Genomic DNA, 27,647 nt, shown 5'->3' with positions numbered 1-27,647 from the left:
ATCAACAACATGAACAACATGAATGATATCGGTATAAACAAAAATTGTATAAAATCCTGCTTTAATATCGGGGTGAATTTTATTTCTTCATAGGAAAAGAATCATTCTCTTTTGTTAAAACTAAATCATCATCCGCTAAAACATCCATGAAATGTTCTAAAACAGACAAGCCAGAGTCGTAGCGCAAAACGATGTGCTCCGCGTCTACATTCTTGTTAGAGCGATCACGCGCATAACCCTTCAGACCCAATATACCTGTACTGCCTAACTTTTCACCAGGCATGAACTTGTATAAGGTCGATTTCGTTACATATATGGTTCTGTCAATCTCATCCTATCTTAGACGCAATTGATCAGGCGGTATTTTTATAGAATCAAGTTTGTTATTAATAGCTTTGATCAGCTCATTCATATTAGGGTAATACCCCGATTTTAACCAAAAACTCTCAGAACGGATCTTCTCGCCATGCAATGTAGAATACACCATCTCCGGACCCAAAGTTTTTTCACGAATGAGGGTACTGAATCTCTGCTAATGCCACTTCCTAAGGTCCGCGAAGATGGACAGCTTTTGCTAATTTAGTGGTGTAATCAGCAATGGTATTTTCGGGGTAAAGTTTGGTGGACACGTTGCAGGGTAGCGTAATAAAAAACTACCCGTCTTCCATAGTTTACATGCTCACCAAGTGCTTTTCTGGCACTCAAGAGTTAAACTTTTCGGGGTAACCGACCCACTTTACAAAAAACAGCGTTTTCCCCTAACCTTCTTCTTTTTCATGAGTTTTTGTTCTATCTGGTAAATGCGTTGTTTATCAAGGGGGACTTTTTGGACGTCTTCCACGTAGAATGAGCCTTCAATTGGCTCATCAGCCAGGTCTTTCAACCTTTTAAAGGGGTCTGAAATCCTTAGTGTTTACAGTGTAAATGGAAAATATCTCGTCCTTTTATAGGCTTGTTCATAGCCCTTTGTGAATTTACCCTTATAGTGTACAATTCTGACGTGGTTTTCTATTTTTAATAACTTTTTTAATAGCTGCGTAATCGCCGTAGATATTTTTCCAAATAGTTAAAGAGTTCTCTTTTGTCACATCAACAGGGCGACCTTATGGTTCTGTGGTACGTGCGATTATAACTATACACCCGGTCTTGTAACTTGTCAATATATCTGTATGTGTTTTGTTCTCTAAGATAACGCCACATTCTTGTTTTCAGCGTTTTATTAAAACGCTCCACCAACGACGCTTTGACCGTATTCGAAGTTAAAAAAATATTTTTTTCTCATAGGCTTGTTTATAAACTCTTGGCCCCGATCCGTCTGAAGCTTCCTGGGGTTTCGTCTGCTTAACGTAAATATCTGCTCAAAAGCGGCTGCCACGGTTGCCTCGGATATATTGGAAAGTCCAGACACCCAAGCATATTTTGGAAAGAATATCAATGACCGTTATCAAGTATTTTACACCATTATCTTCTTTAGAAAAATCTTTAATTGACACGAGATCTGCTTGCCATTGATCATCTATATCAGACACGACTTTGTTTCTTTGAAATGATTTTTAACCAGTTTTTACAATGTGTAAGTATCCTCATTGTTCAACCAATTTTTTACTTCTTTTCTTATTCCAAATTTTCTTATTCCAAATTTTCATACTTCTCTGAATAAGGCCTCAACGCCGGCCTAAGAACCTTACCAGCTTTTGGCGTGTAGTACTGTTTTCTCAATATTTCGGCATTTGCAGTCATTTTAGCAACATTTTTAAGTACCGTCTATCCCCCGATGTGACCCTGAGGTTTATGCAATTTTATCTTTTAAAAAAATACTGGAACATCTTACTAATGGACCATACCCTCAAGAAATACCTACCTCCTAATCTGTCTATGACTTTCCCGACGAGAGAAGAATTTAGGTATCAATGCAGCCATGGAAGAAAAAGATAGTACTCGACTTAACACCATCCCTCGTCATTTCAAGACTCACCATGCGTGCGATGGCTCTCTCCTGAAGTAAGAGGGATCGATAGAATACTAATTGGCAGTAGCGGTGGTAACTGGAAGTGTCTACTAGCCCAACAGGAGGCAAAATTGATTTTTGAATTACCGTATTTTTCGCCGTATAAGACGCACTTTTTCTTCCCCCAAAATGGGGGAGAAATGCCCCTGCGTCTTATACGGCGAATGCAGAGAGCGAGGACTCGGGGAGGGACTGGGAGGAGGAGCTGGGGCCGGCAATAGCGGCGGGGCGGTGCAGTCACTGTACTAAAGGCCCGCTCCGGTGTACTAATAAAATATGTCATATTCAATGAATGGTTATTAAATATGCCCCTTTATGCCTAATAGTACCTTAAATCCTAAGCTCATCCGTACAATGCAGGCCAGGCGGGCGGCAGCGTAACTCCCTGATGTCACGTGCCTGCGCCGCCTACTTTATGAATGAAGCAGGCGGCGCAGGCAAGTGACGTCAGTGAGTGACGCGACGCGCCGGCTGCCCGGCCTGCCGGCATTGTACTGAAGCGCTTAGGATTTAAGGTACTTTTAGGAATAAAGAGGCATATTTAATAACTATTAATTGAATAAGACATATTATATTAGTATACAGGAGCGGCGGGGGATCTGTGGATGGCACAGTTATGGGCTGGGAGGGTCTGTGGATGACACATGTATAACAGTGCCATCCACTGATCCCCCCCTGTAACAGTGCCAGCCACAGATCCCCCTGTAACAGTGAAAGCCACAGATCCCCCCATAACAGTGTCTGTCATCCACAGTTCCCCCCTAACAGTGTCCGTCATCCACAGTTCCCCCCATAACAGTGTCCGTCATCCACAGATCCCCCCATAACAGTGTCCGTCATCCACAGATCCCCAGTAATAGTGCCATCCACAGACCACCTAGTTCCAAACCCACCAAACCCACAGCACACCTTTTGGTTAAAAATATTTTTTTTCTTATTTTCCTCCCCAAAAACCTAGGTGCGTCTTATACGCCGGTGCGTCTTATACGGCGAAAAATACGGTAAATACAGTTATCCTCCACGGTCTTATTGAAGGTCTGAGTTTTTCCCCATTTCTGTGATTATGTATATTTAGCCCCTCTGTGTGTGTTTTTTTTTTCATGCTCTTTGCTTTTACTTTTTTAATGTGGTTTGTGTTTGGTAGTCTGTATGTGTGGGTGTGCACTTCATGCACCCCCATCCATGCACTTTTATGGTGTTGTATGATTTTAACTTTATTACTTTGTATTATATACGTTTTAGGTACGGAAGATCTTGATCTACTGTTTATGGCAATATTGTGGCCCTTGTCCTGTGGTTCATCTTGGATGGCTTATGTCAAGATTTGCGACTATATGGGGGTGGTGTGATCTTTTCTATATGGACTTATATCATTTTAGGATTATTATAACATTATCAATGTTTTGTATATTTTTATGAATAACAATATCATGCTTACTGATTAGTATCACTTTTCACTTCCATTTTCACTGTTTTGCACGAGCACATTTTTTTCACATGAATTTTGTAATTGTGTAATTTTGTATTTATTCATTTTACTGTAGTTTTATTTATTATTTTTTTCTCATTATTTTATTTATTATTTGTTGTATATATAATCTGGTGGCCAAATTAATTTGATTCGTTGGTGATATAGTGTTTATAAATCTATTATTAGTAATTGTTTTTTTTTCTAAAATATAGTTTATTTTTTTCCACCTTGATCATTGGTGGTATAAGTGGGAATAAAGCGCTGGGCCACAAGGAATATATTTACCACATAGAAGGATCCAGCGATGTCACTCGAATCTCCTCCTCCTTCTCGGCGTTGCAGGCTGTGTTCTCTTCCGAGAGCACTCTGACGTAATCAGCGCAGGCGCAGTGAGAATGCCAGCAGCCGCCGAGCGTCCTTCGCCTGTGCCGAATACTGAACGGGGCGGCGCAGGCCCAGGATTTTCGCAGTAGACGTGGCCGGCGGGAGGAGAGCAGCGCTGCCCTGGCCCTGTCAATCAACAGAAGGGCGTGAAAATAGGTGGGAAAACCTAATGGCTTCAGGCAGGGAGATGTCACTAATATAGTTATGTTCAGCTGACATTAGCACATCTCTAATGTCAGCCAGCTTAATACCCATTTTTTAGGTGACAGAAACACTTTAACAGAGATTCTGCACATGTTTTTAATCTGCACTAATGAGCATAAGAGTATATAAAGCTATAGGAGCACAGTGTTTATTCATCCCCTGAGGAAGCGCCAGGGTTTGTGAACTATTCTGGTCGGTATTATTTATTACAATTTATACTCCTTTATTTGTCTATTTGGTATTTATGGCACTTTGCACTTTGTATTCTCCTACTATTATTTATGGAATACTCGCTTTCATCTATTGAATAATTGACCTCCACTTGGAGTTTTTTTACTGGATATATATTGTGATTTCAGAAGTATGATAGATGCTTGCCTGAGTATCACGAAATTAGGAGTTTGTATATTCAACATTTGACCTATTTTATAGTTCTCCTTTTTCCTGTGTGTATATGCCGCCTGTCATTTTATCAATGTTATTCTCCTATATGTACTAATAAAGATTTTGTTGGATTTATTATATGCTGTGCATGATTATTTGGTGTGGCAGTTTAACTAATCAAGATAGTGGATTTATTGTAAAAAGACTACATTTTTATTTAAAAAGTCATTTTATGTAAAACAAATAAAAACATTATCAGACATTACATACACATACATTTTATATACAATCAAAGTAAAATTTGCAACGTTAGGCTACTTTCACACTAGCGTTCATGGGTCCGTTCGTGAGCTCCGTTTGAAGGAGCTCACGAGCGGACCCAAACGCCTCCGTCCAGCCCTGATGCAGTCTGAATGGATGCGGATCCGCTCAGACTGCATCAGTCTGGCGGCGTTCAGCCTCCGCTCCGCTCGCCTCCGCACGGACAGGCGGACAGCTGAACGCTGCTTGCAGCGTTCAGCTGTCCGCCTGGCCGTGCGGAGGCGAGCGGATCCGTTCAGACTTACAATGTAAGTCAATGGGAACGGATCCGCTTGAAGATGAGCCCATATGGCTCAATCTTCAAGCGGATCCGTCCCCCATTGACTTTACATTGAAAGTCTGAACGGATCCGCTCAGGCTACTTGCGCACTTGCGAAATTTTTCTAAGTTATTAATGCAGACTGATCCGTACTGAACGGAGCCTCCGTCTGCATTAATATGATCGGATCAGTTCAGAACGGATCCGATCAAGCGCAAGTGTGAAAGTAGCCTTAACCAAGCTGTCTGTAACAAAGAAGGCATTCTCTTTTTAGGTAATAAAGTGCCTCACGTTAACACTGGTGGTGGTGTTACGAACGGCTGTTGGCTAAAAGGGGTACAAACTGCTTCAAAAGGTTCACCGGGCGATCCCCTTTTTAAATTATTGAAAAGTTCTCTTGTTCTTGTATTATCGATCACGACTGAGGGCACGTTCAGTTCCGAGATGGTTTCCATGAAGAAATCCCACCGCGAGGTGCTTTAGCCTTAAGCAAACCGTGACTCACGAATCAGGTCGATGATGTTGGATCCGGGTATAGCTTGGTCTTTGTAAATTAATTCAACCCTAGCGTTCCAGTATGCCTTGTTGCCTGATCGGGGCAGTTTGTTCAACAAAAGTTCAGCATTTTTTCCTATAACTTATATTAACATTGTCAAGTATCTCTTTAACACCGTCTCCAATGGAAGAGTGATTTTTCAATTGTTGTTCATCGGGTTGAGGCTGCGTAATCAAAGTTAGGGTTGACATTTCTTTACCGGTCTGTTTGTTGAGCATTAAGTATCTCTGTGACACAGTAGTGTATCTCCTTAATTTTTTCATCATCTGAAAGGTCATTTCTGTGTAGTATTTTGCTAATTTCAACATCTAAACGCTGTGTAGCGGTTTGACGTATGTCTGGTGTTTCTACAACTGGTCCTATTCGTGTTTGGAAACAGGAACATTTTCTCTGCATACTCCATTATGAGCCGCCGACTCTATTAGCTATCAAGGTAGTGATTAAAGGTATTGCAAAGCCGAGCAGCAAACCTATAAAACCGCCGCTCTGGTTCACAATGCGTTTCTTGTCTTTAATGGGGTGGCTTTTATTGCTTAAAGGGTTTCTGTCACCCCAATTTTCGCTATTAAACAGGCTGACGTTATAGATGTGAAAATTTCACCTGAATTCTTTTATTATATGCAAATGAGCCTCTAGGAGCAGGGGGGGCGTTGCACCTGCTCCTAGAGGCTCCGTTCACCCACCTCATTTCCACGCCCTTCTGTCTTGATTGACAGGGCCAGGTCAGCGTTGGTTCTCCTGCTGGCCCTGTCTGCGGTGTAACTCTCGCACCTGTGCTGTCCCATTCAGTATTCGGCGCAGTATTCAACTGGTGTTAAAATTGCGCACCCGTGTTTAATAGCCGAAAGGTATCGTTGTAAAGTCCGTCGTCAGTTGTCTCTTTTTGTAGACGCACTTTTGTGTTTTACGTAACGGTCTTGTCTCTATGTCCAAACGCTTCTTATTTCTGAAAATGCTGGTTTGCTCTATACCTATTGTTATTGCGTCTTGGGATTGGTATTGCATGATCCAACACAAGGTCTTTTAAACTGTCAAAATTAACAAGTCGAGTGTTGGCGACATTGAGAGTTATACCCTTAACCTTTTAATACGGTTTTTCCGTTGTTGAGTTTGTAGCTATATGTCTTTGGACCCGCAGATCCAATCTCTGTAATCTACGTTCCAACGGGTATTTCACTAGTTAGTTCACCGAGAAAATCACCCGATGGAGGGTTCCAGTCACCCCCTCTACTTACGAATAGGACGAAGTCTGTGTCCTGATAAAAACTACGTTCTTGCAGTCTATCTAGGAGTGTGTATAATTCGAGTCTGACATAGGCGGTTGTAAAACAGGCTATAAAATGTTTGTGTTTTTGTTGAACGTGTAGCGCTCTTTTACATACCGCCAATTGACTACAGCTATCTCGTCCTCAATGTAATTAACCTAGGAGAGCTCGTAGTACGGTACAAACGCTAATTTAAAAAGCTTTTCAGGATCCGTAACTATACTGGTATGCGGCAAGTTAGAACGCTGGCCAAACTTACCCCACAAAGAGTTTAGGAAAAGTTTAGAAATTTGTATTTTTGCAGGGTTTACAGCAATTTTGTCAGGTCTCAAACAAACACCTTTTTTTTAAAAAAAACAAACACTAGTCTATGTAATCAATTTTTTCAGAATCCATTATAAACCAGTCGGGATAGCCAGAAGCCTCCTGTTTATCCCTGAGGTGCAACTTGATGTATGGAGCAAACTGTTCGTCTGTTGTATTCTGGAAATGCCAGATCTCCCCAATCCTGTAACCTTTTTCCACTGCTAAAATTAGTTCTATCGTGCATCATTTATCGGTCAGGGAACGTTCGTCATCGGTGTGGTTGCAACTGTCTTTCTGGGAATTCAAGGCGCATGTAGCGCAAAGTGGAAACATTTGTGTTTAATTCAGTTTTACAGGCAGGACAGGAAAAAATAAATCTCTGGGCGGGTACACTTTTAACTTTGAAAATGCCAAAGTATTTTTTGATGTGTCCGAAATGATCATAAATGATTTCTGGGTGGCCTACGGGATACGTCTTAGTTTTATTAACAAAAGTGTACAGACTTGTGAAATCGTAATAATGCATCGGGTTGAACCTTGTGATAAAGTTTAAAGGATAACTGTCACACTTAGACCCTAATTTCAATTTTCAGTCCCTGGCTGTCAGTAATGTGACCTTGCACGCTGCCTGCTTCTGCGTCTGCCGTCCTTCAACAGATAGACGGACCTTGCATAGCAACCCTATTTTAAGCACAGGTAAAAGTAGGCAGTACAGGGAACAAAACTATGGAATTAAGGGGTATTTGAATACACAGTGAAAAGTTGAAATAGGGTCACCAAGGTGATATTAATCACCACAATCCAATACTCCCCCAAAAAATATATACGACAGTTAGACTTTAATGGCGTTAGTTCGGCCGCCGTAAAGTGAGTCATGAGGATCCAAAGTTATTGGAAATAACCGCCGTAAAGTTATCAGAAAGTCTTTTGACCCCTTCATTATTTGCATCATTTCGTGCCACTCGTGTTCCCACATGACGCGGACTGTAAATCCTTGTCTCTGTAGTGCGCTTTTCTTGACTAAGAAAGAGTGGTACAGCTGACCGTAGGATAATTTAGTAAGATCATTGTGGTCAAGCTCATAATAACACACAGGACAACCGTGATAAAAACACCCATGAAATTCAAAGGCTGTGTGTGTACCATTTAACCAGCGCATAACCATCCAAAAAGTATTTTCCCACCTTCTTTTCACCACCCTGTAAAGCGTGTTGTATAGAAATGTCTTCTGTATGTTCAATGTACATGAGCCACTGAATAGCAGCAGTGGAAAATCGTTTCTAGCCATGCAGACTGATGCCAACGTGATAAGTTGGAATGGGTCATTTATTGAAATGTTTTGTCTTCTGTTGAAATGTGCGGTGTTCTGTAGTTGAAGCTGCGATGTGTGGTTGTATACCCCTGTGTCTGTTTATATAGGATTTTCTCTGTGCTACGACCGCCTATTATCAACCAATTACCATATTCATTAGTTAGCTGCATTGTTTTTCTAATACCAGAACAGTACATGTAGTATAAATGCCAATATTATGAGTGGCGCATAACCCCGAGGTCAATGGATCGAAACCCTCTTCTGCTAAGATTTTACTAGTAAATATTGACAGTCTTTTAATAGCTATTTACTACTCATAAAATATATATTATAGATATTTTAAAATTGGTTAATATCTGCATGGCTTCGATGGATTAATATCTGCGGGGACTCGACTCCTGGTAATTCATTAGTATCGTATCAAATGAAAGTCAAGCTTTAATTAGTCAGTTATGCGGTCTCTTTTGTCAACTGTTTGGGATTGTGCAATGATTACAAGGGCCCTTAAACAGCCATTAGGCTCTTTTGAACTTTTGTATGATTGCTGCAATAAAACATTTCGAACCTACTCAGCGGGGAGTCTAAGTTTAGTTACATCTGTCCATTCAGTAGTCTGCCTATTGGGAAAACATTTTGAAATTTTGAACCTACACAGCTTGGTGTCTAAACTAAGTTTCATCTGCCCATTCAGTAGTCTGCCTATTGCGAAAACATTTTAATGGAAAAAAAACTATTTGTGGTTTTGCCACATTCTGACATGTGTTCTCACAGCTGGCTATACCCTGACTAGGCTTTTTTCACATCCTGAATGATCTTAACCATTTCACCATTGGGAACACAACTACTGCTCCTTATTAACATCAATCATAGGATTATATATGTATACCATGGCACCAATCAATCTGATATACAGGACTTTTGAATATTCACGGCTGCGTTGGGGCTAGCAGCTGAGTATATAACTATTAAGAAGATACGTGAACTTCTGTGCAATTGACAAAAACAGGCACTGTTTGATATGCATTGTTTTTAGGTATTTTTTACAACATTGTATATTAGAGTTTGCAATTCCTTATAGTATTTCTTTTACGGTTCATATTAAATAAACCAGCAGGGATCGTTGATCTGCATGTCTATGGCCACAGCGTAACAGTATAATCAAGGATCCAATTAATAGCGCTGAAAAATTGATATGCAGAGCAAGGACCCTTAAAAGGATCATCTAAAGGCTATACAGAGCGATTACTATGTGCAGATAAGTGAATATATTGTGTCTTTTTGTAAATTTGAAGCGTGATTTTATATATTTTTTTTATAATTGGATTTTTATTGGTATTTAATATCTGAATAAAATGTATTTTTAATCTTATTAGATTATATTTCCTCATAACCTCCAGAGATTTGAGTGCCCTACAGTCTTCTAATTTGATTATTCTAACACTATATTTAAGGGTTTGGGGTGTTGCCTTGGGAGAGAGCACCTATTCCGTTTTATTTCCCGTTGGTGAGCCACTGACCCTTTTATCACTATTCTGAATGATCTTATGCTTTTTGGATTTTTTATTTCTGGCTACGCATATATGCAAAGAATAAATGCTTTTATTCTGAATTTGGTACTTTTTTTTTTTACAAAGTTTTAAAAATACTGTTTTCTGTTACAAATAGTTAAACACAATGATGCTGTTTTTTATACGCCGATGCAAGACATGCCATAAATGTTGAATATCTGTGATAGATGCAATGATCAAATAGGACGCAAAGTATTTACCATTGTCAATATTTATAATAATATTTGATTAACCTCTTAAGGACCCTGCCATATTTCACCCTAAGGACCAGGCCATTTTTTGCAAATCTGATGCAAGTCTGACGTGTCTCTTTATGTGGTAATAACTTTAAAACGCTTTTACTTATCCAGGCCGTTCTGAGATTGTTTTCTTGTCACACATTGTATTTCATGATGGTGGTAAAATTTAGTCAAAAAATGTAATTTCTATTTATAAAAAAATTACTAAATTTACCAACAATTTTGAAAAATTTGCATATTTTCAAATTTCAATTTCTCTACTTTTATAATAGATAAATACCTCCCAAAATAGTTATTACTTTACATTTACCATATGTTTACTTTATGTTTAGATCATTTTGTGAATGCCATTTTATTTTTTGGGGACGTTAGAAGGCTTAGAAGTTTAGAAGCAAATCTTGAAATTTTTCAGAACATTTCCAAAACCCACTTTTTAAGGACAGGTTCAGGTCTGAAGTCACTTTGTGTGGCTTACATAATAGAAACCACCCAAAAATGACCCCATTTTAGAATCTTCACCCCTCAAGGTATTAAAAACTGATTTTACAAACATTGTTAACCCTTTAGATGTTCCACAGAAATAAATGGAACATTAAAGATGACATTTCAGAATTTGAACTTTTTTGGCAGATTTTCCATTTTAATCAATTTTTTCCAGTAACAAAGCAAGGGTTAACAGCCAAAGAAAACTCAATATTTATTGCCCTGATTCTTTCGTTTACAGAAGCACCCCATATGTGGTCGTAAACTGCTGTATGGGCACATGGCAGGGCGCAGAAGGAAAGGAACCACTTATAGTTTTTGGAAGGCAGGTTTCTCTGGGATAATTTTAAGCTGCAATGTCACATTTGAAGACCCCATGATGCACCCCTAGAGTAGAAAATAAAAAAAGTGACCTTATTTTAGAAACTACACTCCTCAAGGTATTCAAAGTTGAATTTAGAAACTTTGTTAACCCTTTAGGTGTTGCACAAGAATTAATGGAAAATAGAGATTCATTTTCTGAATTTCACTTTTTTGGCAGATTTTCCATTTTAATAATTATTTTTCCACTGACAAAGCAAGGGTTAACAGCCAAACACAACTCAATATTTATTGTCCTGATTCTGTAGTTTACAGAAACACCCTATACGGATGTATTAGAGTTAACACTTATGATTTATGAGATGTGTTATCTAAACTAAATGTGTTAAGCAAACACCTTCGATTGCTTTTCAATTGCCTTTGTCTCAAGATAACCCTGCTACATCTGTATGTGGTCGTAAACTGCTGTATGGGCACACAGCAAGGCGCAGAAGGAAAGAAACGCCATATTGTTTTTGGAAGGCAGATTTTGCTGAACTGGTTTTTTGACACCATGTTCCATTTTGAATCCCCCCTGATGCACCCCTAGAGTAGAAACTCCCAAAAAGTGACCCCATTTTGGAAACTACGGGATAGGTGGCAGTTTTGTTGGTACTATTTTAGGGTACATATGATTTTTGGTTGCTCTATATTACACTTTTTGTGAGGCAAGGTAACAGAAAATAGCTGTATTGGCACAGTTTTTATTTTTTGTTATTTACAACGTTCATTTGACAGATTAGATCATGTGTTTTTTTTTATTTTATAGAGCAGGTTGTTACGGACGCGACAATAACAAATATGACTACTTTTTTGGGTTGTTTGTTTCAGTTTTACATAATAAAGAATTTTTGAAAAAAATGATTTTTCTTTTTTTAGTGCCTCCACATTCTGAAAGCCATAATTTTTTTTTTTTATTATTATTTTTTTTTAGGCAACTGTCTTATGTAGGGGCTCATTTTTTTCAGTATGAGATGATGGTTTGATTGGTACTATTGTGGGATGCGTATAATTTTTTTGATCACTTTGTATTACACTTTTTTGACACCCTTTTTTTATTTTAATTTTTTACGGTGTTCACTTGAGGGGTTAGGTCATGTGATATTTTTATACAGCAGGTTCTTTTGGACGCAGCGATACCTAATATGTCTACTTTTTTTCTTTAAGTTTTACACAATAATATATTTGAAACAAAAAAAAAATTGTGTCTCCATAGTCTGAGAGCCATAGTTTATTTTTTGGGCGATTGTCTTAGGTAGGGTATCATTTTTGCGGTATGAGATGACGGTTTGGCACTATTTTGGGGTGCATATGACTTTTTGATTGCTTGCTATTATACTTTTTGTGATGTAAATGGCTTTTTTTGACACCATTTTTATTTTTATTTTTTTGTACAGTGTTCACCTGAGGGGTTAGGTCATTTGGTATTTTTATAGAGCAGATTGTTATGGACACGACGATGCCTAATATGTATCTTTTTTTATTTAGTTAGTTAGGTTTTACACAATAACAACATTTTTTTAAATTAAAAAAAATTATGTTTTAGTGTCTCCTTTGTCTGAGAGCCATTTATTTTTTTTTTGGGCGATTGTCTTAGGTAGGGGCTCATCTTTTGCAGAATGAGGTGATGGTTAGATTTGGGGGGCATACGCCTTTTTGATCACTTGGTGTTGCACTTGTTGTGATGTAAGGTGACAAAATATATATATTTTTTTAGCACTTTTCTTTTATTTTTTTTGACCGTGTTCATTTGAGGGGTTAAGTCATATGATATTTTTATAGAGCTGGTCAATACGGACGCGGCGATACCCAATATGTCTACTTTTGTTTTTTTTCCCCATTTTGAATTTTTTTTTTATTATTTTGTAATTGTTTTGGGAAAAGGATGCTGTTTTTTTTTTTTTTTTTTTTTTTTTTTTTTTTTTTACTTGAAACCTAAAAACTTTTATTTTTTAACTTTTTCACTTTTTTTTTTTTTTTGTCCCACTCTGGTACTTCAACTTTTGGGGGTCTGATTCCCTTTACAATGCATCACAAAGTGAATTATAGACTATTATACACTTACAACCTGTTTGCCTGTAAGATCCAGACTGTCACAGAAGGCAGCCACGATGCCTAAGGAAGGCACAGCAGCGGGGACCCGATGGAAGCTCTCTCCCTCCCTTCACACATGCCGCGGTCAGCGCAGACCTTGGCACATCAAGGGTTAATGCGCCGGCATCTGTGATTTCACCTATGCCAGGGCATGCAGCAGTGGTCCAGCTATCAGTGACTGCTGGACCTCTGCCGCGGATTGGGCGGGCGCCTCTCCTGCACCCGCCCAATCACCGCACCGTACGTGTATGGAGCTGGTCCTTAAGGGGTTAAACATGATTGTACAGTGGGATGCAAAAGTTTGGGAAACCTTGTTAATCGTCATGATTTTCCTGTATAAATCGTTGGTTGTTACGATAAAAAATATCAGTTAAATATATCATATAGGAGACATACACGGTGATATTTGAGAAGTAAAATTAAGTTTATTGGATTTACAAAAAGTGTGCTATAATTGGTTAAACAAAATTAGGTAGGTGCATAAATTTGGGCTCCACAAAAAAGAAATGAAATCAATATTTAGTAGATCCTCCTTTTGCAGAAATTACAGCCTCTAAACGCTTCCTGTAGGTTCCAATGAGAGTCTGGATTCTGGTTGAAGGTATTTTGGACCATTCCTCTTTACAAAACATCTTTAGTTCATTCAGGTTTGATGGCTTCCGAGCATGGACAGTTCTCTTTAAGCCACACCACAGATTTTCAATTATATTCAGGTCTGGGGACTGAGATGGCCATTCCAGAACGTTGTACTTGTTCCTCTGCATAAATGCCTTAGTGGATTTTGAGCAGTGTTTAGGGTCGTTGTCTTGTTGAAAGATCCAGCCCCGGCGCAGCTTCAGCTTTGTCACTGATTCCTGGACATTGGTCTCCAGAATCTGCTGACACTGAGTGGAATCCATGCGTCCCTCAATTTTGACAAGATTCCCAGTCCCTGCACTGGCCACACAGCCCCACAGCATGATTTAACCACCACCATATTTTACTGTAGGTAGCAGGTGTTTTTCTTGGAATGCTGTGTTCTTTTTCCTCCATGCATAACGCCCCTTGTTATGGCCAAATAACTCAATTTTAGTTTCATCAGTCCACAGCACCTTAATTCCAAAATGAAGCTGGCTTGTCCAAATGTGCTTTAGCCCACCTCAAGCGGCACTTTGTGTGCTGTGGGCGGAGAAAAGGCTTCCTCTGCATCCCTCTTGCATACAGCATCTCCTTGTGTAAAGTGCGCCGAATGGTGCACAGTGACTCCATCTGCAGCAAGATGATGTTGTAGGTCTTTGGTGCTGGTCTGTGGGTTGACTCTGACTGTTCTCACCATTCGTCGCTTCTGTCTATCCGAGATTTTTCTTAGTCTGCCACTTCGAGCCTTAACTTGAACTGAGCCTGTGGTCTTCCATATCCTCAATATGTTCCTAACTGTGGAAACAGACAGCTGACATCTCTGAGACAGCTTTCTGTATCCTTCCCCTAAACCATGATGGTGAACAATCTTTGTCTTCAGGTCATTTGAGAGTTGTTTTGAGACCCCTATGTTGCTACTCTTCAGAGAAAATTAAAAGAGATGGGAAACTTACGATTGACCCCCTTAAATACTCTTTCTCATAATTGGATTCACCTGTGTATGTAGGTCAGGGCCGGTGAGCTTACCAAGCCAATTTGAGTTCCAATAATTAGTTCTAAAGGTTTTGGAATCAATAAAATGACAACAGTGCCCAAATGTATGCACCTGCCTAATTTTGTTTAAACAATTATAGCACACTTTCTGTAAATCCAATAAACTTCATCTCACTTCTCAAATATCACTGTGTGTGTCTCCTATATGATATATTTAACTGACATTTTTTTATTGTAACAACCAACGATTTATACAGGAAAATCATGACGATTAACAAGGTTGCCCAAACTTTCGCATCCCACTGTATATAATTAAACATAATTTACAAAGAAAATTTCCTAACAAAGCAAAAATTATTTCGGCACTCTTATATAACGTCTTAGGACATGTTTGAAACATGTTCGCACATTCCCTGGCGTGCTTTGCTAAATCACCAAATGGTTGCCGTATTTCACAAAATGGATGCTGTAGGCAAAAAATATGGGCATGTTTTGGCTTCAGAAAGGTCACGTCCGAAGGGGAGGACGCTTGACAGAATAAGGGGGCATTGGATGGTTGGTATTTAGGCGTGGTTTGGAACGGGCGATGGGCGGCACTGTGGGGGGACTGGGAGGGGTTGTGGGAGGGGAAAAAGGGCGTGTTGACCTATCACTTTTATTTTGATGAACCGTATAGAGGTTATACTACTCATAACGCGTCGCCCGGCAGTCTACAAGTGTATGTTTTCTTGTGTAAAAACATGACAGCATGACCGTTAAGCATCATAAGACTGTATCCTTTATGTAAAGAGTATTACACCTTGCAGGAGAGGTAGTACCAGTCACCAGCTTCTCACCCTGCGTACGGTACCTGAATTGTATTGTACTACATACTTGGCCTTTCTTACATAGTTTAGGAATAAGCCAAAACAAGTATTCTACATTATACATACATATATCAACAAGCTACAGAATAAGACCTGAAATAAAACACACAGTATTCCCAAAATCCAGCTCCCGCCAAAATATTCTACACTTACTACGACTGGATGATGATTGACAAACTTATTGTCATAGTCATTAATTAACACATTACTTAGAGTCCATGGTGGCAGCCTGGTTAGTCCCAGCAAGCACACTTTCAGTAGGTAAAGTATCTCACAAAAGTGAGTACACCACTCACATTTTTGTAAATATTTTATTATATCTTTTCATGGGACAACACTGAAGATGTGACACTTTGATACAATGTAAATTTGGTGTGCCCTCAAAATAACTCAAAACACAGGCATTAATGTCTAAACCACTGGCAACAAAAGTGAGTACACCCCTAAGTAAAAATGGCCAGCTTGTGTTCAATTAACCATTTCACTCCCTGGTGTCATATGATTTGTTAGTATTACAAGGTCTCAGGTGTGAATGGGGAGCAGGTGTGTTAATACTCTCACTTTCACATTGGTCACTTGAAGTTCAACATGGCACCTTATGGCAAAAAACTCTCTGAGGATCTGTAAAAAAAAATAATAATTGGTTGCTCTACATAAAGATGGCCTAGGCTATAAGATAGTCAACACCCTGAAACTGAGCTGCAGCACAGTGGCGAAGACCATACAACGGTTTAACAAGACAGGTTCCACTCAGAACAGGCCTTGCCATGGACAACCATAGAGGTTGAATGCACGTGCTCCAGAGGTTGTCTTTTCAAAATAGACGTATGAGTGCTACCAGCATTGCTGCAGAGATTAAAGGGGTGGTCAGCCGTCAGTGCCCAGACTATACGCCCCATATATAGCATCAAATTGGTCTGCATGGCTGTCGTCCCAGAAGGAAGCGTCTTCTAAAGATGATGCTGAAGACAAGCAGACTAAGGACATGGATCTGATGAAACAAAGATAAACTTATTTGGTTCAGATGGTGCCAAGCTTGTGTAGCGGCAACCAGGTGAGGAGTACAAAGACTTGCCTACAGTCATGGTGGTGGGGCTGCATGAGTTCTGCCGGCTGTGGGGAGCTACAGCTCATTGAGGGCACCACGAATGTCAACATGCACTGTGACATACTGAAGCAGAGCATGATCCCCCTCCCTTTTGGAAACTAGGCCACAGTGCAGTATTCCAACATGATAACGACCTCAAGACCTCCAAAACGACCACTGCCTTGCTAAAGAAACTGAGGGTAAAGGTGCTGGACTGGCCAAGCATGTATCCAGACCTAAACCCTATTGAGCATCTGGGGGGGGGGGGGGGGGGGAACCTTTAAACGGAGATGTCGTCATGGAGGAGTGCAAATGGATTCCAGTGAAGCTCTAGTGAACTCCATGCTCAAGAGAGTTAAGGCAGTGCTGGAAAATAATGGTGGCCACACAAAATATTGACACTTTGGGCACAATTTGGCCATTTTCACTTAAGAGTGTACTCACTTTTTGTTGCGCTTTAGAAATTAATGGCTGTGTGTTATTTTGAGGGCACACCAAATTTACACTGTTATACAAGCTGTACACCGACTACTTTACATTGTATCAAAGTGTCATATCTTCAGCGTTGTTCCATGAAAAGATGGAATACAATATTTACAAAAATGTGAGGGTTCTACTCACTTTTGTGACATACTGTAAAACTGACCGTCTCTAACATTAAATGCCTCCTGTACAACACACTGACATTGATCTCAGGACAAGAAATTAGAAGTCATACATTTCTATATACCAGACCTCCTGAATTCTTTTGGAACCGCTTACCAAACCATAGCCGTGAGACACTTTAACCGCTCACACAAAAGTGAACCCCGTCATCTCAGCTGCAGACTTAACACGGTTAGTTATTCCTAACCATCATCACATCTAAAACTTCATTCATTTACTGAAGGTTCTTGGACTGGACATTATAGACACAGAACTCACCCAGATCAGAAGACTCGGCACAGGGAAGGACAGAGGAAAAGATTTGTAAGAAAAAGATTGTTGCCATGCAGCTGCTTAGGAGGGTTTGTCCGTCCCGGTGAGGGGTCCTTATCGATCCGAGTCAATCTGTGTGTCATCCTGATCCTGTTCGGATGACAGGTTTACTATGAGCGAAATCGGCTCTATCGATTTGATGATGGGGCCAATTCAAAAGTTAAGTCGAGTGGCTCGGGAAAGAAATCCTCACAGAAACAGAAACAGAAAAAGGAAGTATGTTCTCCATAAAATGACCTTCAATTTAACTTCAAAATGCGTGTATGTATACCAACAGCATATCATAAGGGGTTTAGGCCAAAAAGGAGTGAAATTATTAGAGTTTCTCACAGTAGTAAATACAGGACATTCAGCCTTTAGAAGATTCTAATCTAAAGATAATATAAAAATGCATGAAAATAATTAAGTATAAGAATTAAGGAAGGGAAGAGACCACTGTGAGAACATATTTCATGGCAAAGTTTTGCTGATCCTTTGTGTCAAAAAAGTATAAAACGCCCCTTTCACACGGGCGAGTATTCCGCGTGGGTGCAATGCGTGAGTTGAACGCATTGCACCCGCACTGAATCCTGACCCATTCATTTCTATGGGGCTGTACACACGAGCTGTGATTTTCACGCATCACTTGTGCGTTGCGTGAAAATCGCAGCATGCTTTATATTCTGCGTTTTTCACGCAACGCAGGCCCCATAGAAGTGAATGGGGCCGCGTGAAAATCGCAAGCGGATGCGGTGCGATTTTCACGCATGGTTGCTAGGTGACGATCGGGCTGGGGACCCGATCTGTATTATTTTCCTTTATAACGTGGTTATAAGGGAAAATAATAGCATTCTGAATGCAGAATCCAAAGTAAAATAATGATGGAGGGGTTAAAAATAAAAAAAATTAACTCACCGAGTCCACTTGATCGCGTAGTTGCGGATCTCTGTCTTCTTCTGTAATGTTGAGCTGCCGGCTGAGGACCTGTGGTGACGTCACATCACATGATCCAATCACATGGTCCCTCACCATGGTGATGGACCATGTGATGAGCACAGTGACGTCATCAAAGGTCCTATTCCTGTGCACAGCAAAGAAGAAGACAGAAGAGAAGCCGGGCTGCGCGATCAAGTGGATTAAGGTGAGTTAAATTATTTTTTATTTATTTTTTAACCCCTCCAGCCTTATTGTACTATGCATTCTGTATTAAGAATGCTATTATTTTCCCTTATAACCATGTTATAAGGGAAAATAATACAATCTACAGAACACCTAACCCAAAACCGAACTTCTGTGAAGAAGTTCGGGTCTGGGTACCAAACATGCCGATTTTTCTCACGCGCGTGCAAAACACATTACAATGTTTTGCACTTGTGCGGAAAAATCGTGCATTTTCCCGCAACGCACACGCATCTTATCCGGGCAAAAAACATGGCGCCCGTGTGAATGAGGCCTAACGAAGAATAGGCTGTATATTATCTTTGTGCATGTTGTGCAATCTGTATTCTGCTCTGCTGCGTGTTTGAATAAAGTGCTGTTCAACTCGAGCACTAACCATAACCACAATGCCCTTGTATTTTACTTTCCGCCTTAGCGTGTGTTTTTTTTATTTATTTTGCAGACCTGTATAGTTCGTGCATGGGACTTACAAAAGCCATTGCTGTTCTGTCCAGCTATGAACACATCCATGTGGGATCATCCAATCACAGCAGAACAGATTGAACGTCTTTGCAGTTTTGGCTACATAGAGATTGCATGTATTGAAAAAACACTGATGTGTGGTGACAAAGGTTAGCAGTTACTTTAGAGCACATATACTATGGTCAAAGATGTTTTGCTTTCTCTGTATGCTCTTGGGTATTCATCATGACCTTGCAGTGTCACATTGGGATATGAACCATGCATACCTACACAGTACAAAATGACTGTGTCCTGTGGCTATAATGGGCAGACACAATTTCATGGAATTTTATGCTTACAAAACTTTAAATTAGGAAGCTTAGACTTAGATTGTAGTATGGGAACTGTATACTGAACATTTTCTCTGAACTCTTTCCTGACACATGACTTAATAGGACGTCAGTCGCTGACTGCAGCATAGAAGGGGTTAATCTGCCAGCATCGGCTTTTACAGCGATGCTGGTGGATTAACCCTTTCTTTGCCACGATCAGTGCTGACCGTGGCATAGAAGTGGTTTGTGTTCAGTGAGGGATCCAGTTGGGTCCCTGCTCTGCGGTGACGGGGACCCGATGGGTGAGAAGGCAGCCCGATGTCTTGCAGAGACTGACCAATGCCTTGCAAGGCATCGGGACCTGCCTTCTACGGAGGCCGAGGAGATCCAGCCCCAGGCACAGATGTATTGTAATGCATTGCAGAGGGGATCAGACCCCCAAATGCTAAAGTCCCAGAGTGGGACAGAAATAAAGTTAAAAGAAAAAAGTGTTTTTAATAATAAAAAATTAAGTTTCAAGTAAAAAACAAACGCCCCTTTCCCCTGATTTTATAATAAAAAATAGTAAAAAAGAAAGAAAAAGCACACATATTAAATATCGCCGCGTCCGTAATGACCGGCTCTTAAAACACGTCAGATAAACACCGTAAAAAAAATTAAAAATAAAAACTGTGCCAAAAAAAGCCATTTTTGTCACTTTACTTCACAAAAAGTGCAACACCAAGCGATCAAAAAACGTATGCCCCCCAAAATAGTACCAATCAAACCGACACCTTATCCCACAAAAAATGGGACCTTACCTAAGACAATCAGATAAAAAAAAAAAAAAGCTTTCAGAATATGGAGACACTAAAACAATTTTTTTTGCTTCAAAAATGCTATTATTTTGTTAAAGTGAAATAGGTAAAAAAAAAAGTATATATATATATAAAAAAAAGTAGACATATTAGGTATCGATGCATCCGTAACAACCAGCTCTATAAAATTATCACATGACCTAACTCCTCAGGTGAACGCCGTAAAAAAATAATAATATTAAAACACTATCAAAAAGCCATTTTTTTTGTCACCTTACATCAAAAAAAGTGCAACACCAAGCGATCAAAAAGGCGTATGCCCCCCAAAATAATACCAATCAAACCAACACCTCATCCCGCAAAAAAGAGACCCTACCTTAAACAATCGGACAAAAAATATGGACTATGGAGACACTAAACTATGATTATTATTATTTTTTGTGGTGTGCATAACGACCTGCGTAATGACCTACCCCCACAGGTGAACGCTGTAAAAATAAAAAAAAACTGTGCCAAAATAACCAATTTTTTGGTCACCTTGCCCCATAAAGTGTGATAATGAATGATCGAAAAAATCATATGTACCCAAGAATGGTACCAATAAAAACGTCAACTCTTACTACAAAAAATTAGCCCCTGTACAAGACAATCGGCAGAAAAATAAATAAAAAACAATGGCATTCAGAAAATGGAGACACAAAAACATACATTTTTTTCAAAAATTCTTTATTATGTAAAACTGAAACAAATAAAGTAGACATATTTGATATCATTGCGTCTGTAACAACCTGCTCTATAAAAATAGCACAGGATGTAACCTGTCAGATGAACACTGTAAAAAACAAAAAATTAAAACTGTGCCAGAACAGCCATTTTTGTCTACCTTGCCTAAAAAAAACAAAAAAAAACGTAATGTAGAGCGATCAAAAATGATATTTACCCCAAAATAATAGCAATAATACTGTCACCTTATCTCGTAGTTTCCAAAATGGGGTCACTTTTTTGGAGTTTCTACTGTAGGAGTGCATCAGGGGCTTCAAATGGGACATGGTGTCTAAAAACTAGTCCTGCAAAATCTGCCTTCCAAAAACCCATATGGCTCTCCTTTTCTTCTGCGCCCAGCCGTGCATCCTTAAAGCAGTTTACCACCACATGTGGGGTGTTTCTATAAACTGCAGAATCAGGGTAATAGATATTGAGTTTTGTTTGGCTGTTAACCCTTGATGTTTTACAGGAACAAATGTATTAAAATGCAAAAGCAAAGCCAAAAAAGTGAAATTTAAAAATGTCATCTAAATTTTCCCTTAATTCTTACCTCTAAAGTGTTAACAAAGTTTGTAAAATCAGTTTTCATTAACTTGAGGAATGTAGTTTCTAAAATGAGGTAATTTATGGGTGGCTTCTACTATGTAAGCCCCACAAAGTGACTTCAGAACTGAACTGAGCTTCAAAAAGTGGGTTTTGGAATTTTTCTAAGAATTGCTTCTAAAATTCCAAGACTTCTAACGTCCTAAAAAATTAAATGACATTTACAAAATGATGCCAACATAAAGTAGACATATGGGGAATGTTAAGTAATAAATATTTTATAAATTTCTGTTTTAAAAGCAGAGAAATTGAAATTCAGAAAATGGCGAATTTTTCCAAATTGTTTGTAAATTCCGGAATAGAGATGGCCTAGCGGTTCGCCCCATGGTCGTTTCGCGGCGAACTTTGCTCGTTCGCGGTTCGCCGAACAGAAGAACATATAGCGATGTCCGCTGGTGCCATATTCTTTAGCATTGTGCAGAACTTGGTCCCATGAAACATCCATCAGGTGGGATGGGACAGCCAATTATGATGTTTCAGCACTTGGACACACCCCCTACCCTATAAATAAACCCGATCTGGCTGCCATTTTACATTTAGTCTTTTGCAAGTGTAGGGAGAGGTTTCTGTGTGGAGCAGGGACAGACTGTTAGGGACACCAGACGCTAGCTAATAGGGCCACAAAAGTCCTTTGAAGGACTGGTATAGGTGTGCTATCGATAAGTGTGATATACATATAATATACTTTTTAACATAGAACGTATATTATAGTGCATTTGTATTGTGCAGCAGTTGTGTACGCTACTGGAACAACTAATTGCAACTGGTGTGATATACCAGTTGCCCCCAAAATAAACTGATTAAGGCAGGGGTGTGATATATCTATAATATAATTTCTATATAGTGCATTTGTATTGTGCAGCAGTTGTGTGCCTTTTTTGCTGAGTTACCACAGCTATACAGAGGGACAAACGCTATTGGAACAACAAATTAGTGTGAGATACCAGTTGCCCCCCAAAAAACTGATTGAGGGGTGTCATATACCCTATAATATAAAACAATCAATACAATGGAGCGCTCACCGGAGCAAGGCTTAGCCCACTATTCCACTCAATAGCTTCAATAAGGAAATATATAAACACAAGGGCCAGCTGCTATATAAAAATACGATAACTATTTAATACAACATATAGAATTATAAAAAAAACATAAAATCAACTAATTAATGTTGCAAATATATATAACACAGTCCCTCTATTCCTCATTGGTGCAGAGATCACGCACTGATAGTGAGGATAATAAATGTCCCGTATGCCTTTTAGATATAAATTTCTCCATGTGATTTTTGTATATTGAATAATCACAGATCTAATCGACTCTGGAATGTTCTGTGAGTGGACAGTTTTTGTATATAGCAATTAAGTTCGCTTTTACACCAAGTGACAGTAGTAGCGGTTTAAAACACTTTATAACACTTTAAAACACTTTATATCTAAAGATGCAGATGACTGCTCTTACCGACCCATACGTGTGAGTTGAAGCTTCATGTCACGTTGGTCGGGTTTAGTTGGTAGTGTCCCGCTAGGTGAATTCGGTTAGTCTCCTTAGCGTGAGTGCCAGCATTATAGTTAGCTGCGCTATGGTTTTCTGTGCATGTCTCTTTGCAATATGAAGACGCTGCCAGCTTGTCGGAACTGCTAGCCCACCAACTACTGCCATATAAACTGGTGGACTCGGAGGCCTTTAGAAAATTTGTTGCCATTGGCACCACAATGGAAGGTCCCCAGAAGGAAATATTTCTCCCAGAAGGGCATCCCAGAGCTATATGGCCATGTTCAGCGGCAAGTGAATGTATCTCTGGCACACAGTGCCGGTGCCAAGATAAAACTGACCACAGACACGTGGCCTAGCAAACACGGGCAGGGAAGGTACAGGTAACTTTTACTGCCCACTGGGTGAACCTTCTGACAGCTGTCAAGCATGCAACCTGTGGCACCAATGTGGATTTGGTGTTACTGCCACGGATTGCATGCAGGCCTGCCTCTTCTTCTCCTCCTACTCCATCCTCCGTCTCCTCCGTTGTTGACTCCTCCTTTTCCATTGCTACTGCCTCTTCCTCTGCACCCCCCAGCTCCCCAGAACCTATTCGACGTGCCAGGTGAGACATAGTCATTGCTGTGCTGCGGCTGTTGTGCCTGGAAGCCAAGAGCCACACCGGTCCTGCACTGCTTTTAGCTCCCAATTTCCCTGGGGTCCAGAACGTCTTGAGGCATGCCAGGAAAATCTGTGGCCATTTTAGAAGATCTTACACGGCCATGGCTTGCCTTGCTGACGTTCAGCGGCGACACCACTTGCCTGTCAGACGTCTGATTTGTGACTGCCCGACGCACTGGAACTCCACCTTGTATATGCTTGATAGGCTGCTCCAGCAGAATCGTGCCGTTAACGACTGCCTGTACGAACTCTACGGCAGGACAGGTTCTGGGAAGCTTGGTTTTTTTCACGCGCAAGTGGCTGCTCTTGCGTGACGCATGCAGACTTCTGCAGCCATTTGATAAGATCACCAAACTGGTCAGTCACAGGCAGGGCTCCATCAGTGGCATTGTGCCTTACACCTTCTTTCTGGAGTCGTGTCATTGATCAAGCAGTCGAGGAGCAGGAAGATGAGTAAGTCGCAATGCTGAATGAATTCCTAGGGGAGCTATTCCATCTGAGACAAGTCAGCAGGAGTCTGAAGAGGAGTCAGAGGAGGATGGTGCCTGGGGGAGGAGAAGCAAGAAGAGCAGGCTTTAAACTTTTCTGGGATCCCTGGGGTTGTCCGTGGATGGGGGGAGGAGACCGAGGATGACATTCTCCTAGGCGATGAGCAGGAGCCAGGCCGCTCCACCGCTTCCAATTTAGCGCAAATGGGGGCCTTCATGCTCCAGTGTTTGATGGGGGACCCCTGTATAAAAAGCATAAAGTGAAAGGACCAGTACTGGGTGGCAATGTACTCAGACTCCTGGTACAAACACAAAATGGCGGACATGTTACCAGCATCACAGAGGGCTGTCAGAATGCAGAATTTCCTGGCTTTGCTTCGAGAGATGCTGCATTCTGCTGTTGCGAGCGCTGGCAGCGGAATTTCCACCCACAGAGAAACAGTTGCCGGTACCAATCCTACCGTGCATGCAAGAAGAGGGCGGTTTGAAGATGTGTTGGTCACTTTGGATATGAGATCATTCTTGCAGCCAACCCATCGACAGGCGCCCTCCGGATCCAGCCTCAGGGAACACCTAGACTGACAGGTGTTCGACTACATCGGGTTAACGGCTGATGTGGACGCTCTGAGAAGAGAAGAATCCCTTGACTACTGGATGTACAGGCTTGACCTGTGGCATAATTTGCCATGGAATTCTTGGCTTGCCCCTCGTCGAGTGTCCTGTCCGAAAGGACGTTCAGCGCAGTAGTGGGGATCGTGACCGATAACCGCACTCGCCTACCTCACAATTCTAAAAATGAATGCAGCATGGATGTCGGAGGAATTCAACACCTGTGACGACCACGTTTAATTGAATTTCACCTATTATCATTGTTTTTTTTTTTTTTCAAGAGGGGGGATTTCGTTAGCCATGTTTTTAATCCAATTTTATATTTTGAGTTATTTTAAACATATGTATTTGACATGTATTTGTACTGGCCTGCAGTAAAATTGATATCCAATGACCGTCTAATATACCTCCAGCCACATAATCACTTGATGTTTTCTCTATGGTGAATGAATCATTTTTGGGGCCTATACTCTACTGGCCTGAAGTAAAATTGATATCCAATGACCGTCTATTATTCCTCCAGCCACATAATCACTTGATCTTTTATGTACGGTGAATGCATAATTTTTGGGGCCTGTAATCTAACTGGCCAACAGTAAAATTGTTATACTGTGACCGCCTAATGTATCTCTAGCCACATTTTTAATTGTTATTTTCTGTATGGTGAATTAATAATTTTTGGGGCCTGTACTCCACTGGCCTGCAGTAAAATTGATATCCAATGACCGTCTTATATACCTTCAGCCACATAATCACTTGATGTTTTCTGTCCGGTGAATGCCTAATGTTTGGGGCCTGTACTCCCGTGGTCTAAAATTAAAATCTTTCTAGGCTCCAGCAGGGCACATTTTTGAGAGTTTCCCTTTAAGACACATAAAAATGTCCCCTGATTAAAATACATATTTTTTGTAGGAATTTTTGCCATTGATCCCCCTCTGGTATGTCACTGTCCATGTTGTGGGACGATTTGTGCACTTCTAGTAACTATGTGGTGGCTGCAAATATGACCTGAAGGTTTTTTCGGGTTCCCTGCCATTAAAGTGAATGTGGCCCGCCGCGAACTTGCGGTGAGCGAATCGTCCTGGCTGATGTTCATCCATCACTATTCCGGATTTTTCATAATTAAAGTGAAATATATTGACTCAAATTTATGACTATCATGAAGTACAATGTGTCACGAGAAGTCTCAGAATGGCTTGGATAAATAAAAATGTTCCAAAGTTATTATCACATAAAGTGACACATGGCCTGGGCAGGAGGGCGAAAACTGGCCCGGGGTAGAAGGGGTTAAAGGAGTATAGGATATGCCATAGATGTCCAATAGATGCAGGCTGCCCCTGTGGGACCTACGAGGCAAACCACACATCCACTGTTTTCTCCATTCACTGCTTTGGGACTTCCAAAATTATCGAAGTCGGGACATCCTAAAACATTTAATGTGAAAATGGCTTAATGTAGCTTAATGTACCATAATGTGCCTAAACCTCAATCAATTGCCTTGAAACATTGCACAATGGGCTGGGTGGGCTTAGGCAGCTAGAGTGAAGGCCGGCCACACCTCCTTATGATATCACACTGAGAGCTGAGTCCTGCCTGCTAGTTCATGTGAAAAGTATGAGTCATCAGTCTGGCAGCCTGCAGTGTGTGTGAGGGGAAGGGCCACTCAGAGAGCCATGTGAAGTGAGCTCAGTGCACAGTAACACGTGGCCGTTCTGCAGTTTTACACGTAAAATCTCAGTCTGATCTTTTACAAACCCATTCTGTGCACCAAAAACTATAATTCCATATTATACATTAGCTCAAAAGCTTGACCAACCTCCACCCACCAGCACTGATGCAGATTTGTTTCCATTACAGCTGTACTCTAGTTGTGTATAAACCTCACACTATGTATCTTTATAGATACATATACAGCTCAACTACATGTGTCTTCTCCAGTCCCCTAACATCACTTTGGCTGAATGGCTTCCTATACAGCCCTACTACATCTTTATTCTACTCCCCCGCTAGCACTGGGTCTGAAAAGCTTCATATACAGCTCTGCTACATTTGTCTGTTTATCCTTCAACCAGCTCTGTCAGAACAGCCGCATATACAGCTCTGCTACATCTGTTTCTCTCTTTCACCAACATTGATGCTGACCTGCCACATATACAGCTCTGCTACATATGTTCTTCTCTTCAACCAGCACTGTGTTAGAACAGCCGCATATTCAGCTCTGCTACATCTGTTTCTCTTTCACCAGCATTGATGCTGACCTGCCACATATACAGCTCTGCTACATATGTTCTTCTCTTCAACCAGCTCTGTCAGAACAGCCGCATATTCAGCTCTGCTACATCCATCAGCCCCCAAAGTGCCTCCTCCATGAGCCCCCAAAAGTGCCTCCTCCATGAGCCCCCAAAAGTGCCTCCTCCATCAGCCCCCAAAAGTGCCTCCTCCATCAGCCCCCAAAAGTGCCTCCTCCATCAGCCCCCAAAAGTGCCTCCTCCATCAGCTCCCAAAAGTGCCTCCTCCATCAGCCCCCAAAAGTGCCTCCTCCAT

The 27,647-nt window shown here is 40.6% G+C and overlaps 1 protein-coding gene across 5 annotated transcripts in view; it reads left to right on the top strand.

Moving 5' to 3' along the window:
- The window catches only part of PPCDC (phosphopantothenoylcysteine decarboxylase), a 100,507-nt gene that overhangs the window by 68,761 nt on the left and 4,099 nt on the right, over window positions 1–27,647 (top strand). For all 5 annotated transcript variants that reach the window (XM_044283328.1, XM_044283326.1, XM_044283329.1 and 2 more), the window contains exon 5: window positions 19,357–19,525. In XM_044283328.1, coding sequence (XP_044139263.1) covers window positions 19,357–19,525 — 169 coding nt within the window. The remainder of the gene's footprint in view (window positions 1–19,356; window positions 19,526–27,647) is intronic.

Source organism: Bufo gargarizans, chromosome 2 (assembly GCF_014858855.1).
Source record: "Bufo gargarizans isolate SCDJY-AF-19 chromosome 2, ASM1485885v1, whole genome shotgun sequence".
NCBI classification, from domain to species: Eukaryota; Metazoa; Chordata; class Amphibia; order Anura; family Bufonidae; genus Bufo; species Bufo gargarizans.
Note: the sequence above shows the minus strand (reverse complement) of the source record. Positions and strands in the feature narration are given on the sequence as shown.